We start from the raw sequence: 14,274 nt of genomic DNA, 5'->3' as shown, positions 1-14,274 counted from the left end.
GGTTTTCTCAGGGTATATGCCCAGTAGTGGGATTGCTGGGTCGTATGGTAGTTCTATTTTTAGTTTTCTGAGGAACCTCCATACTGCTCTCCATAGTGGCTGTATCAATTTACATTCCCACCAAAAGGGCAAGAGGGTTCCCTTTTCTCCACACCCTCTCCAGAATTTACTGTTTGTAGATTTTTTGATGATGGCCATTCTGACCGGTCTCACTCCTATTCTTAATCGAGATGCTAACAAGCAAATCAGTCACAAACTCCGCAGTGTCCCTGGCTAACCATTGGGGGAAATTCTCCTTTGTGTACCTTTAAGTCCCACAGGTAGGGGAACATGGGGGAAGGGGCCTATTTGCACTGCATGGAGTGCTCTGATTTGTGGGAGAGTTTTATACAGCCTGATACATGTCTCAAATTATGAGGACAGTACAATTTCCTGGGATAATTATGAAAAATAACACTTGCCTTTTGGTGGCAATTTCAGTCTTTTCAGACAGAATAGATTCAAGTTTTGTATACTTGCTACTGTGAAAAGTAGTTTCCAGTGTCAATAATAGTGGTGATATCCCCACTGCATATTTTTAGAAGCCTCTCTGGAAAGTTTTGCATTTTCTATAATATCACAAAGGACCCCTTCTGTTTACAGTTGCTTAGAACTAAGAAGACAGATATTTACCCAAGTTTTCTTGGCTTCCTCTTGCTCCCTTGATATTCTAGAGTTCCCTGTGGAGAGGGCCAAGAACACACAGTCAAAGCAAAGCAGCAAGTCGTTAATTTTTAATTCAAAGTGATTTTGTGTTGAATGCAAGCAGATGCTGATAATATCAGAAGTCACAGCATAATTTTTTTGATCAAAGGGCTCAAGTGAGCCTGATGAAGCATGCATCTTGCTCGTCTTTGATAAACCACATCAATTATTCACCGTGAAGGCAGACATCCTGACATGAAAGCAACAGATAAAGGGCCTAAGCACATGTTCAAGAGGAGAGTATAAGAGAGTGGGGGCGGGGCTGGAGGGGCTGGAACAGGTATTAATAACAGAATTATTAACTGGAAACAAAGCCAGTGAAACAGCTTTATGGCCACTTTGAACTCACATTTAACTGGTTATAGTACATGGTGTCCTCAGGACTACTCAACATTTTGGGCTGCTGACATCTTCGGTGAGGTGTTCGCTGCTTCTGTGCAAGACCATTTTCTGAATCTACAACAGGATAGCAAAACTTTACTGTAAAGCATCTGAGGTTTTGGGAAAATTGAGTGTAAAATTGCTCATCACATAAATGCACATAGCAGAAACTCTGTCCTATTTTAACGGGCACATTAGAGCTTTGCTAATATTAGAAATATTATGCTAAACACACACACACACACACACACACACACACACACACACACGGATTGCTAAGTGTAAACAAGGGCAGCTGTCGGGGACTTTGCCTTCATCTTTCTTATCTGAGTCAGCAGTCAAGAGTGAAGGAAAGAAGATTGGTTTGTCCATGCTGGTGAAGTAGAGGTTGGTCGTCAGCCTTTGTAGAGTAGAGAATGCCCTCTTGGTGAGATAACTCAGTTAAGGCAATGAAGGCAATCTGGGGCAGTTTGCACCACATCCTACAGTGAGAGTTCAAAGACATCTGGAGCACACACACTCTTGGGTAGATGAGAAGCAAACCTTTTGGTGGGATACATTTTGGGGGGATACATTTTGGAGGGCAAATGGCTTGAGCTAGTATTTCCTGAAATGCTTTGAACAATGCCACTGATCCATGCAGTCTCTGGAGGTAGTGTAAAGGAGAAGGGGAAAGGATGATTGCACGATTTCATGGAGCAGCCTCTCCGTGTTAGTCCTGATTTTGGAACCCTGGACCAAGAGTGTACTAGAAATTAAGAAACCACAGGTCCAACAAAGTCATGATTTATTTCCCTTCCAAGCAGATGATTTTCATGAAATCTGCTGTCCTCTTGGCACTATATCTGAATCGGGATTCAGCAGTTCTAACTTCTTGCCAACACACACACGCGTGCGTGGGTGCGCGTGCCTGCATGCACGCATACACAGCCGCCATAAAATATTGCTCATGAATGTCATGGTTTGGAGAAGACATATCACTTTCTTGGACCAAGGGTATACCATAAACTAATTATTTATAAAAAAGAGTTGGAGCTTTGTATTTGGAATCATAGTTTGATTTCATTAGAGATTCCTACTATACAAGGAAATTCTGGGGGAATTTTCTAAGTGAAGAATGACTCAGCAAGGACCATAATGAATAGTGAATTATCAATTTCCTAAGTATGAAGTTTTGCATCTTTTGTTTTTGAATTGGAACATATCTATGTTTGAACAAGACTATTAGAACCATACAGGACTTTAGGAACCATGCATTCTAAATACCCATTTTTTCACAAAAGGAAAAAATCAATGACACACCCCAGTTCAAGTGGCAGAGCGGGGACCCAACCCTAGATCTCTTACCTCCTGTTCTAGCAGTTAAAAAAAAACTACAGCATATTGTCTTTCTTGATAAAAAAATTGTTTTAAAAAGTCAAATTTAAGTAAAAGTAAGCTCCATGAAAATATATTAATTAGCATAGCCATATGATGGTGCTTGCAGAAGGTTCCAGTAACCTTAACAGACATCCCTGTCCACATCTTCAGGAACTGTGCAGAGAACAGGATTCCAGCCTCTTGTACTGGCATCATCCTCAGAGTACAAGGAATCCAGAATTGATAAGGGTACTTTCTGATAGTTCCAACATACCTACCTCCATACGCTTTGTGAAGTTCATATTCTGTAATATGGTAGAACATGAGGTTGTGAGGTTCTTTTATGTTATCTCCTCTGATTCACAGATAAATGAACAGAAACATCTAGAGTTAAGGTTGCTGGTGTGAGCATGCACTGGAGATCTGACATCTACTCCCTCTTAGACTTTCTACTATTACAGGAATTCCAAACTTGACAACTCAAAAGACTGATCTTAAATAGTTTTGGGGTTCGGCTGACGTTCGGCCCCATTCAGTTGGACTTTATGTAAAGTTTACAATTGATCAGAAGCTTTTATTTTATATTCTCAACTGGGAATGCTTACTATAAGACATGGTTCTCAGCTTTTGCTCTTGATGAACTTGCTGTTTCATAGGTGGGTGTTCTTTTCCTGATTCTTAGAAAGAATTCAGTTATTGGATTGAATTTTACCTATTTTAACATTTCCCATAAATTAAGACAAACTGTTGGTATCTGGTGGTATCTATATCATACTAGAATCTAATGTAAGCTGGTGTCTGATTTAGCATCAAATTTTAATTTTCATTATTTTAACTTTTAATATCTCCATATTTCATGATGTTTTGCAAGAAGTGCCACAACTTCCAGGTGCTTTGCCATTGGAACAAATCTGAGTATCACTGATATATGATCGATCACAAGCAACCAAATAAATAATTGGGAAATGAATCATTATTCAATTACTGCTGTTGGAACAACTGGATAGCAATATGCAAAAAATGTAACTTAAATATACACCTTATAAAACTTATTCTATATGTAAGGAACTTTTCTCAGTATTGTAGGGAAGACAAAAAGAAAAAAGACAAGGTCCCTGCCTTCAGTCTAATAGAGGACATTGAGTCTTAAGAGGTTAAGTGACTTGCCTAAGGCCATAGCTATTGCTGTTGGACTCAAATTAATTTTTTTAAATTCTAAATCTTTTACTTTTCTCAATATACTTCCTGATTCTCACCAGCCACAATAAATTCCAGATGAGCTATATAGTTAAACATTTTAAACATTCCCATAAAAACTTTAGAAGGAAATGAAATAGACTATATATCTTAAATGTGGAAGAAGATATTAGGGACAAGGATGGGTTCAATTATATTAAAGTAAAATATTCTATGTGATGGACAGTAACAAAACCTTAAGATGAAAGAAAGTGCAACAGAAAGATAAAAACAAATTTAAAAATATAGACACAAAAGTCTATTATCCATAATGTGGAAAGGCTGAGGCAGGAGAAAGATGGAGAAATATTTATACATGTTGAAATACAATTATGAAATGAGATATTGAAAAACATTCAGCCACCTTGACAAAGAGCTTCAATTAAAACAATTACTACTGTCTTTCTATTAATTAGGATAAATCAAAAAGTAAAAAGACAATGTGGGAGAGGCCCCAGGTACACAGATGAGTCCATAGGCTCCACTTCTCCTGAAGTCATCTGACAATAGATAACAAAAGCTAAGCAACTTGTTCCAAGGAACATGTCCCAACAAAGTAAACCAAAAGAGAAAAAAATACCATTTGTATGAAGATGGATATAATACTTTAACAGAAAAAAGCTAGAAACAATACTTTCTTTAACAGAAAAAAGCTAGAAACGTGATAAAGATTTGATAATTGGGGACAAGTTAACTCTGAGATATAAATATGATGTCATACCATGAAGGCACCAATGAGGATAAATATGGGTATGATACTGATAGATGAAAATTCAAAATTCAGAAAAAGAAGCAAATACAAAATAGCATATGGCACACTGATTAAATCTAAATATGTGTGCACTTTGAGAAGTTTGTCATGATTTTTTCCCTTAAAAATTTAAAAATAAAAAATTAATGAGGCACGTAGGACAAAAATTATGATTTCTTTCAATATATAAAGAAACTATAGGTAAGAAAGGCTAAATCTGTAAGTGGCAGAGTGGAAGCTTAACCCCTGTCTTTTGGCTCTTGAGCCAGTCACTTTGCTCATAGGAGATACAAAACAATAGGGTTATCTGGCACTTTCCTAGTTCATTTGACTAGTTTATGTAGATAAGCTGGGCAGTTCAAGTTTGAAGATATACATTAGAATATGAATTATTACTTTGAAAACAATGATGTTCATATTCTGTAAGTAGCCAACTTCTGTTTCACATAAAGATTTGTTAAGCCAAGCCAAATTCTCCAGTTTGTAATACTCTGGGTGCTACCTACCTATTGTGCTTTTTAAAAGTATATCATATCATGAATACCAGTTTGAACTTAACATAGGTTCTCTTTCCTTTCAGCAATCCCTGTACATTTCTTTTCCCCCTGCACTTTTTGATTTCATAGTTGAGACCTTGAACACACCCTTCTCTTCTGAGTTGTCACAGAACTCTATAATAAACTGGAGATAAATCTGTCAGAAAATGGAAGAAATATGGAGAGAGTTTCAAGAGCACCAGGAAATGCATACTCCTTATTCCCTAATTCCAGATCATTGTGTGGCGGCACAATTGGCCAAGTCCTTGGTGAGAGACAAATGGCTGAATTTAGTTGATAGCTTTGTTCCATAACTTTAAACAACTGGTTTGGAAATTTAATATTTCAATTTTCTTTATTGAACATGCAGGTATATCCAAACTAGAGTTGCCAGATCAAATACAGGGTACCCAGTTAAATTTGAATTTCAGATAAACAACCAATACCTTCTGAGTGTAAGTATATATTCAGAACATACTTATGTTAAAAAGTGATTGGTTGTTTATCTGAAATTCAGATCTAGCCAGGTGTACTTTTTTCCCCCTAAATCTGGCAACCCTAATTCAAACACAATTTTAAGTTACAAATGAGGCTTTCTGTTTTCTCTCAGGGTCTCAGAGATGAAGAAGGAAATGACTTCCTTTACTCTATTTGACTTGCTGAGTTACAGCTATTTTGGCCACAAATGCTCTTGCCTAACATTGTCCCCTAACACTTAGTTTCACTTTCCATCACCCATTACAGATGTGCCAGTTCTGGTAAATTTCCTAGCTGGGCTTGCAGCGGGGGAAGGACAACCACAGGGATGGCACGATGGCACATGCAGCCCAAATATTCCCCGTCCTGGGTCGGACAGTATGGATTCCAGGTCCCTGAGGAGTGGACAGGCAGTGAGCAGGGTTCTTGGGAGAGGGCATACTGGGAGAGCCATAGTCTTTGCACCATCCTTGAGGGCCTCTGCAGACATGGATACTTTCTGAGCAGTATGACTGCTGATCTGATTGCCATTTTGTGGATGAGGCATTCCCAGGGTCACTTGCCAAGTAAAACATCCCCCTGAGCCCTTGAGGCAAACAGAGTGTTCAGCGTTCTAGATTTACAGATGGCAAATCCTATATAGAGTTACGAGATACACCCTACTTAGGGTCATTTTCTTCACACTACAGCTTTTTAAAATACCAGTGCTCAGATCAGGACCTTGATAGATCTATCTATCTATCTATCTATCTATCTATCTATCTATCTATCTATCTATAACATATATTTTATCTCCTTAGGCGGTTCTAATGTGCAGCCGTGGCCGAGAGACACGGTACTAGACCATCTTAAATCTTCCCTTCCCGATAAGAACCACACTGGCAGAAAGTCTGCAATAATCTGCACTACCTTAAAAATGCAGTCTTTGGAAAATTATGGAATTATGAAATCTATGGAATTAGGGTTGCCAGATTTAGGAAAGAAAAAAAGGACTCCGAGCTAGATTTGAATTTCAGATAAACAACCAGTGCGTTGTAAAGCATTTGCTCCTGATCTGCTGAGGCATGGGCTATGTCAGGGATGCTCAGAGCCTTGACAGGGAGTAGAAGGGGAGAAATTATGTCTGGGAGTTCAAATTTTCAATTTTAAGTTATGACATGGAGGATGATAACCTCTGTGGTTAGGCTCCTTGCTTTGATATCTAAGGGGTCTGAAGACCAGGGAGCTTGGGCCCCTCTGCTGGTCTCCCCTCAGAGCCTAGCCTTGGACTCAGGTCTTTTGATTCAAACCTCAAGGCCCAGGCCATGGCCTCTATTACGATGCTTTTTCTTTAAATGAGACGTTCTTATAAGTTTTCACCTTACCACATCTAACTTCAGGAGGGATGAAGGAATTCAGTAGGCTTTTGTAAAACACACACACACAACCAGAAAGAGAGATTTTCTCCTGGGGTGCATGTAATTCAGATCTTCCTTTCTAAGATGAAAGGAAAGCTACAAATTTTCCCAGTTGCCATGTTATGTCATGAACAATCTTCTTCAAAACTGCAAAATTGCTACAAAGAAAACATCCCTGAGTTAAATTAGTGCCTGTGGAAGATGGTGGAGTTATAAATTTTCTATATGGAATTCTCCCCTTATTAGTTAGGGAAGTGGTAATAAACTTCTGCTGAAACAATTTCACAGCTCAGGTCCTGGCACACACTCAACAAACAATGAATGAATGAATGAATGAATGAATGGTTACTATTCATCATTCTTGTTAAGGTCTGTTGCATCTCTGTGGTCCACTCTTTGTTTCTGTCAAGTGGAATATTATTGCCAAGGACTTTCTTATCCTGGGACATCTCTGGGGAACCTTAGTCTACCAAGGAGGGGGATGAAATTGGCCTTTTAAAAACAAGGTTCATTAAGTATTTTTTTCTTAATATCCTTTCAATATTTTTTCTAGGAATATGTATTCATTTTTTTAGCCAAAAAAAACAAAACCAAAACTTAATCATTCATCTAATTTGTTACTACTTTTCCCCACACTTAACAATAAAGTCATAAATGTTTTCCCATGATTTAATCTACTTTAAAAATAGTATTATACTTCTAGAGTTACATTTTTTAAAGTAATGAATGAACATGATGTTCAAATAAGTTAAGCAGTGAAAAAAAAAACCCCAATCCCATTCCCATAATAGTAGCAAATGATGGAACAAGTTTCTTATCTGTCTTCCAGTTTAGTCTAAATGGCATCATTTCTAATAGTTGCATGCTATTTCATTTTATGAATGAACCGTGATTAACTTATACAATTTCCTGTTTTGGGCACGGAAGTTGTTTCCAATGTTTTTCTCTAATAAGCAATGCTGTGAGGAACATACTTATAGTTTGATCTTTGATAATTCACATTATTTTCTTAGGATAAATCCCTAGAAGTGGAATTACTGGCCGAAGACTATACATATTTTAAAAACTTACAATTTTATTTCCAATTGCCTTCTAGGAAGTGGGTAGCAAGATATACTTCTACCACCTGTACCTGAGATTACCTGTTTTTGAAGGCCTTCACCAGCATGGGTCAGCATCTTTAAGAAAAAGCCTGACAATTCAATAGGTGAAGAAATGGCACGTCATTTGTTTTGATTTGCATTTCATTGATTACTTGAGAGGGTAAGTGCCCTTCCTTTCCCCCTTCCCATATTATTAGCCATTTGTGTTTCAGGATTCCTCTTGAGGTGGAAGCAGCAGCAAAGTTCAAAGCTCCCGGCTGGACCTAAAAAGGATGGAACTAGTTGCCTCTCTGGTGTGAAAGGATGAGAGGTCCCATTGGCTAATAGGTGTAGAGATGCCCATTTTTCAAAATTACCATTTGTGGGAAAGTATTTCTCAAACTTCTGTATTCATCTGTCACTTAAGTATTTTTTGCTATATTCGAGACACCTGTACTATTGTTTATTTAATATTTTAAAGTCAGCCAATTTCTTTTTCTCTTAAATACATTTCTTTAAAAATGAAACTACTACTGTAAAGGGAAAACACGTGTCATTTGCCATAAATAGAAGTAAACCGTAAAGTAAATACAGTAAGAACAAACAATATTCTCACAGCTGAGCTAGGTTCTGTTTCCCACAGAACATTCTGAGCTTCTTAAAGGTTTGTTAAAAAGACAGGTGAGTAAATGTGAGAGGAATTTAAGACATACTAACCACTATGACTTTCTCCTTAACCTGAAGAATTTAAACTGAGGACTGTAAAAGGAGTAACTTTCTTCTACACAATTCAGTGTTATTTAAGGTCACATCCACACACCATGTAAAATCAACTTGCAGACCACCAGAGGTCCATGTCCCACACTTTGAGAAACATGAATGTTACAGAAGGAAAAAAAAGTCAGAAAAACCTGACTATGAATCCCATCTCTGGCACTTGTTAGAAGTCTGAACTCACTGATGATCACGCAAGTAAGGCTGTAGTGAGGATGACAGATAATGTATGAAAAGAGAAAGCACGGCACCCAAGGCAGAGCAGGTGCGCCTAAGGGGCTGTCGTGATTCTTGTTACATGAGAGTGATTCTCCGTCCTGGTTGTCATTAGTATCACCTGAAGGCCTTTTGAAAAACACTGACGCCTCAGCCTTATCCCTGGAGATCCTAATTCAGCTGGTTAGGGTTAGGTCTCTGGCATTTTTATTGTTTAAAAAAATGACCCTCCCCCTTTCAGATGATTTTAATTTGTAGCCAGGGTTAGAAAAACCAGAGATTTAACTCTTTCCTAAGAGCTTAGGTTGATTTTGCAGATTAGCTAGCTGCATCTTGAAACGTTGGCCTAGGGTCAGAGAGGTTTTGAGATGGCAGAAGGAATTCTGGGAAGGGGAACGAAGCATCTCCAGTAGAGCTCCCGACATCGTCAAGCATTTTCTTTGCGCTGGAGGCTGCATCAAATGGCTTGAGCCCAAAGCAGACATTAATTTCCCTGGACACTGGGAAAATACTTTCTCTTATTCCACGAGAACAGTTTTGCTGATCATGGAAACATGTCTGGTTTCCAGAGGTACGATGCTGCTGAGTGATCTTCTGGAGGGTTCAGTATGAATATGCATGACAAAACCGAAAAGCCATTTGGACCTAGTAAGACTCCTTTTAAAGCAAAACCTAAAACTCAGGTGTCAGGAGATTTGAAACTAGTCAAAAATGTTTAAAGTGTGCAAGCTTAGAATCAATCAGTTATACAGATTCTAATGGGTTGCTGTTGGTTTTCTTTTTGTTTTACTTTGCATAGTGGTCAGATTGTTTGTATCATGTCCCATCTCTCTGCTTTTAGGAGTTTTCTAACTGCTTATTTTGATGTCTCACAATATTCCTTTCCAGCCAGGTGTCTTCATGTGGGATGACTGACTTCCTCTGTACCCTCCCCGACAATGGCTCTTCTCTAACTTTGGTCCTGTGGGGGGGGGGGGCAGGAATTAAGGCCAAAATGGCCACCCAAACTGTGCCCAGTGGGAAAACAGCATTAATTCAGCTTTTTCAAAAATGTCAACATGAAAAAAAAAAAAAAAAAATCTAAGGCCTGGATCTGATGCTTAGTGGAGCCACAGTGCCAGGCAGCAGGCTGGGAGATGTCATTTCTGGAGCTCCTAATGAGATGCAAATCACCTAGTGAACTCCTCGGGAGCTGGGAAACAATGTCCTAGGTAAAAGCAGATAAAAATGGAACGGAAGAGTGTCTTTGAAGATTGGAATGACATTTTAAATGCTTGAGGATATGGGACACCAGATAGTGCTGGTTTTTACTATACTAATTGTGAATGGGTCTTTGATTCCTCATGGCAGCGGATTCTGGGGTGTTCATCCCCAGCTCTGCCTGGCTCTCTAAATTGGGGACCTGGTTCCGGTACCTGCTGTTAGCGTGCAAAGGGCCGGTCAGCTGTAGTGACACCAGCACTGGACTTGGGGTCAGAAGGCCTGGGCATAGTTCAAGTTCTGGGACTTACTGGTATGTGACCTTGGGTGAATTGCTTAGCCCCCTGGGCTGCCATGTTTTATCTGTGAAACAGGGGGTTGGACTGATATAGTGATTTTTTCAAGAGGGTGGTGATGTGGGGCATTACAGCTGTTCTTGCCTGGAGATTCTGAGCTGTTCTCCTAGGAGTCATGCTCCTTCCCAATGTGTGAGCAACTGTGCGCAGTGAAAGATGTACCTGATGGAGGTTTGCTGCATGAAACCAGTGTGAAAGCAGGTAAAGGGTGAGAACCATTAGCTGAGAGGCTCTTTAAGGTCCCTGCCAACTTTAAGATGCTGTGACTACAGATTTCCTGCCGCTTGGCCTCTTAGTACCTCATCTGCAAAATGGACATAAATGCTGTTGACCTCACTGGCTTGTTGGAATTTAAAGATGACCAAACAAAATGCATTCAGGGCTTCAGGGAGCAAAATTCTCCATAACTACACCAGAACTTTATTCTAACGCAATTCACTCATTTAAAAAGCAATGCTGCACCAGGTGGCCTTATCCGAACCCCTTTCGGGATCATTTGGTCACTGATGGACTAAAAGACCACATTTTAACCAGTTACTTAGCCTTTCCCCAGCTGTGAGCAAAAACTGCAATGTACAGGTTAATATCATACAGCTGTACAAACACCCACCAAGGTTCATAAATTCTAAAATATTTTTACAGGTAGAGAGAGCATTCGTTAGTATGGATGAGTTGGTTCGGGGGCGATTATACACACAAATGACTGGCAGGTGTGTGAGCGCGCCTGTGGGCAACAGTAGAGAATGTGAATAACAGACGAAATGAAATCACAGGTATGACTTTTGTTTGCATTAAACTAATGAGATGCAAAAGTGAGATCAATGCAGTATTAGTGGTGAAAAAGTAGATCGCTCTGGTGCTTTCAGTTTTAATCTCCAAAAAACCAATAAAATAGGAAGTGTCTGGGGGAAACAAAGTTAAATAGAAAATAATTATATTTGGGTTATTTTCCTATCTGTGCTTCATGTTGGAAAAAAATTCCTTAGTACACTGTAAATTAAATCTGGTTCAACTATTCAGTAAACATTTAAAGATTTATAAAAATAGTGAGACACAAAGCTCCCAGTTCTCTACTCAGATCAAGTTTAGACTTCGGTTCTTTAGGGTCATATAGAATTATTTAATTTCTTTGCCTTGTTTTCTTACAATTTGATATGAGGTTAATGAAAACCCTTTATGAAACCATACACAGAATAATGACCTCGCAAGCTCTCCACTTCCCTCTATTCTCCATTAGGTACCCTCTAATGGAAGGTTATTTTGTCATGAGCAGGTCCTGAGAGATCTGAGTTTGAGTTTCTCCACTGGACTCAAGATCTTTCAACAAATTAATGTCATCAGCTTTCTTCCCTTTTAAATCCCCCTTCTCTGAGTCACCTGACCAGTATGTTGCAAAAAATACATTCCAGCATGTTGCATAAAAACAAGCCAAGCTTAACCAAAGTAAATACAGCTATTATCCACATACCTGAAATGGGTATCTCCTGTGTTATACAGTGATTTAGGCCTAGACAAGGAAATTATCACCTTCACTCAGGCTTCTTTGTAGTGACTTTGTATACTGACACATATGATCTGCTCTGATCACTAAGTTCGACCAGACTAAAAGACAGTTCCAGTGCAATTTAATTTTAAGTTTCCAAACTAACATATTTCAGGGGATTCATATCAGTAGTCCTCAACTCTTGAACCCTACAGGAAATGCTCTTTCAGTGTTTCCTGGCTTAGTCAAATGAAATTTTAACAATCTGAAGCCTGGTAGCATTTATCTGACAAGAGAGTGAAAACCATGTTAACAGGAGCTCTCCACTGGAGCAAGCTTGGACATGCGTGATGGCGCCGGGAAACGTGCCACCAGCTCTGGAAGGGCGGGAGCTCCTGGACGGCTTGGCACCTTCCCACTTCCAGCTCTCACTGCCTCTCACCCTGCGTGAGATGGGGACCCAGCAGCGAGGGGTTAAATGGGTTGAGGAGCCAGTCCAGCTGGGGGTCATTAGCAATCAAGGAGCAGCATTAAAAGGCAGCAGGAGACTAAGGATCTCTGACAGCCTTGGCTCTGTGCACCATCTGGAAGGACAGAGGCTGTCAAAGCTGGATTTTTAAAAAAAAAGACTTCATGGAGACCCCTTTCTTGGAGATACAAACACGAACAGTGATGTCGTTTTCCAAGTGGGTTCTTCCTTTTTGAGAGTAGGTCCAGGTAGCCACATTTCCAGGTCAATCCCTGGCCATAATGGACCAGTCATTGGCACCTGAGGTGGGACCAGCCCAAGAAACTCTGACTAATGGTTTGCTAGTGGCTAGTGATCAGAACACCCATGCTGGATAATGAGGTACCAGCATTGTGAAGCCTGAAGTGTGGGGCAGAGTTCATAGCAAATAACACATTTAACTGTAGTCTGTGCATTATAATCCAATCTGTGATGAAAAAGAGAAAACCTGACAGCTTTACTTAGGATATGCACAAGTTGATCATTCAAGCTGTAATTTTTGACACAATAAAAATTTTAAAACAAGTCATGGTTCACTTCCTAAGGTCATTCTAAGGCAATCTGTACAAAGAGGTGGCAGATACAGGCAGTCACAAATGTCACAATTGCATCTACCTGGTCACTGACTCAGTTCACATTATTCATTAAGTTGCTTTTCTCTTTCTTTTTAGACTTTTGGGTCCCCCTCCCCCTTCACCTTATCTATAAATAAGAAAGAAAAAATGTTTAAAATACAGAATTTTATTTCTTTTGGTCATAGATAGTAGGCTTACAGAATAAAGAAGCCTCATAACATGATCTTTAAGATATATTACAATACTAATTTAGAACAAGCTGCTAATCTCTTTGTAAGAATCATTAATATTATAGTTGAATTTGCAGGGGAATTTGCATTCCAGCTCATTATTGTATGATTCTAACACTGGTCTTTGGTATACATTTAAGTTCTGATAACAAAGCAGCCAGTGCAAGGAAAAGGACTCAGGGTTGTATTTGTTTTTACATGGTGGATGTACTCTTCTGGTATTGTTAAGAATGAATAGTAGCTAAAATTATCCTCATGGAGCTTTTGGCAAGTTTACAGATGCCTGGGAAAGGGAAAAAGTAACAAGGAAGATCTAAGACACTGTGGTCTCTCAGATTCAGGGTCACCAGAGTGGAGTGGAGGGTCAGGTGACATTGCCTGCTGACCCAGGCAATAGACATCATTTGGAAAAGAAATCAAGGTGGTTAGCAGCCCAGTAGAAACACAAGATTCTGAGAGTTGGGATTTGGATAATTTTTAGTAAACTTTGGACAAATTTACATCCATTAGTGGCTAGCCTCTCAGAAATCGTGTTTTAATTAAAGGTCCAGTCACACAGAACAGAGCTTGTTTAAAAAGAGACATGCAAATACCCAGAGATAGGACATTGTGGATATAATGCGTGGAGGAATCCTATCCTTAAAGTTCTGTAGTTGGACTGGGCATATACCCTGAGAAAACCATAATTCAAAACGAGTCATGTACCACAATGTTCATTGCAGCACTGTTTACAATAGCCAGGACATGGAAGCAACCTAAGTGTCCATTGGCAGATGAATGGATAAAGAAGATGTGACACATATATACAATGGAATATTACTCAGCCATAAAAAGAAACAAAATTGAGTTATTTGTAGTGAGGTGGATGGACATAGAGACTGCCATACAGAGTGAAGTAAGGCAGAAAGAGAAAAACAAATACTGTATGCTAACACATATGTATGGAATCTAAAAAAAAAAAATGGTTCT

The 14,274-nt window shown here is 39.2% G+C and overlaps 1 protein-coding gene across 1 annotated transcript in view; it reads right to left on the bottom strand.

Moving 5' to 3' along the window:
* MYO3B (myosin IIIB) overlaps nt 1-14,274 on the bottom strand; it is a 511,858-nt gene that overhangs the window by 1,085 nt on the left and 496,499 nt on the right. The window contains exons 35-36 of the mRNA XM_024122281.1: nt 1,094-1,200; nt 673-719 (exon numbers count right to left, since the gene is read on the bottom strand). Coding sequence (XP_023978049.1) covers nt 673-719; nt 1,094-1,200 — 154 coding nt within the window. The remainder of the gene's footprint in view (nt 1-672; nt 720-1,093; nt 1,201-14,274) is intronic.

The sequence above is a fragment of the Physeter macrocephalus genome, chromosome 2, assembly GCF_002837175.3.
Source record: "Physeter macrocephalus isolate SW-GA chromosome 2, ASM283717v5, whole genome shotgun sequence".
NCBI classification, from domain to species: domain Eukaryota; kingdom Metazoa; phylum Chordata; class Mammalia; order Artiodactyla; family Physeteridae; genus Physeter; species Physeter macrocephalus.
The sequence above is the reverse complement of the archived record's forward strand: the minus strand, read 5'-3'. Positions and strand labels throughout refer to the sequence as shown.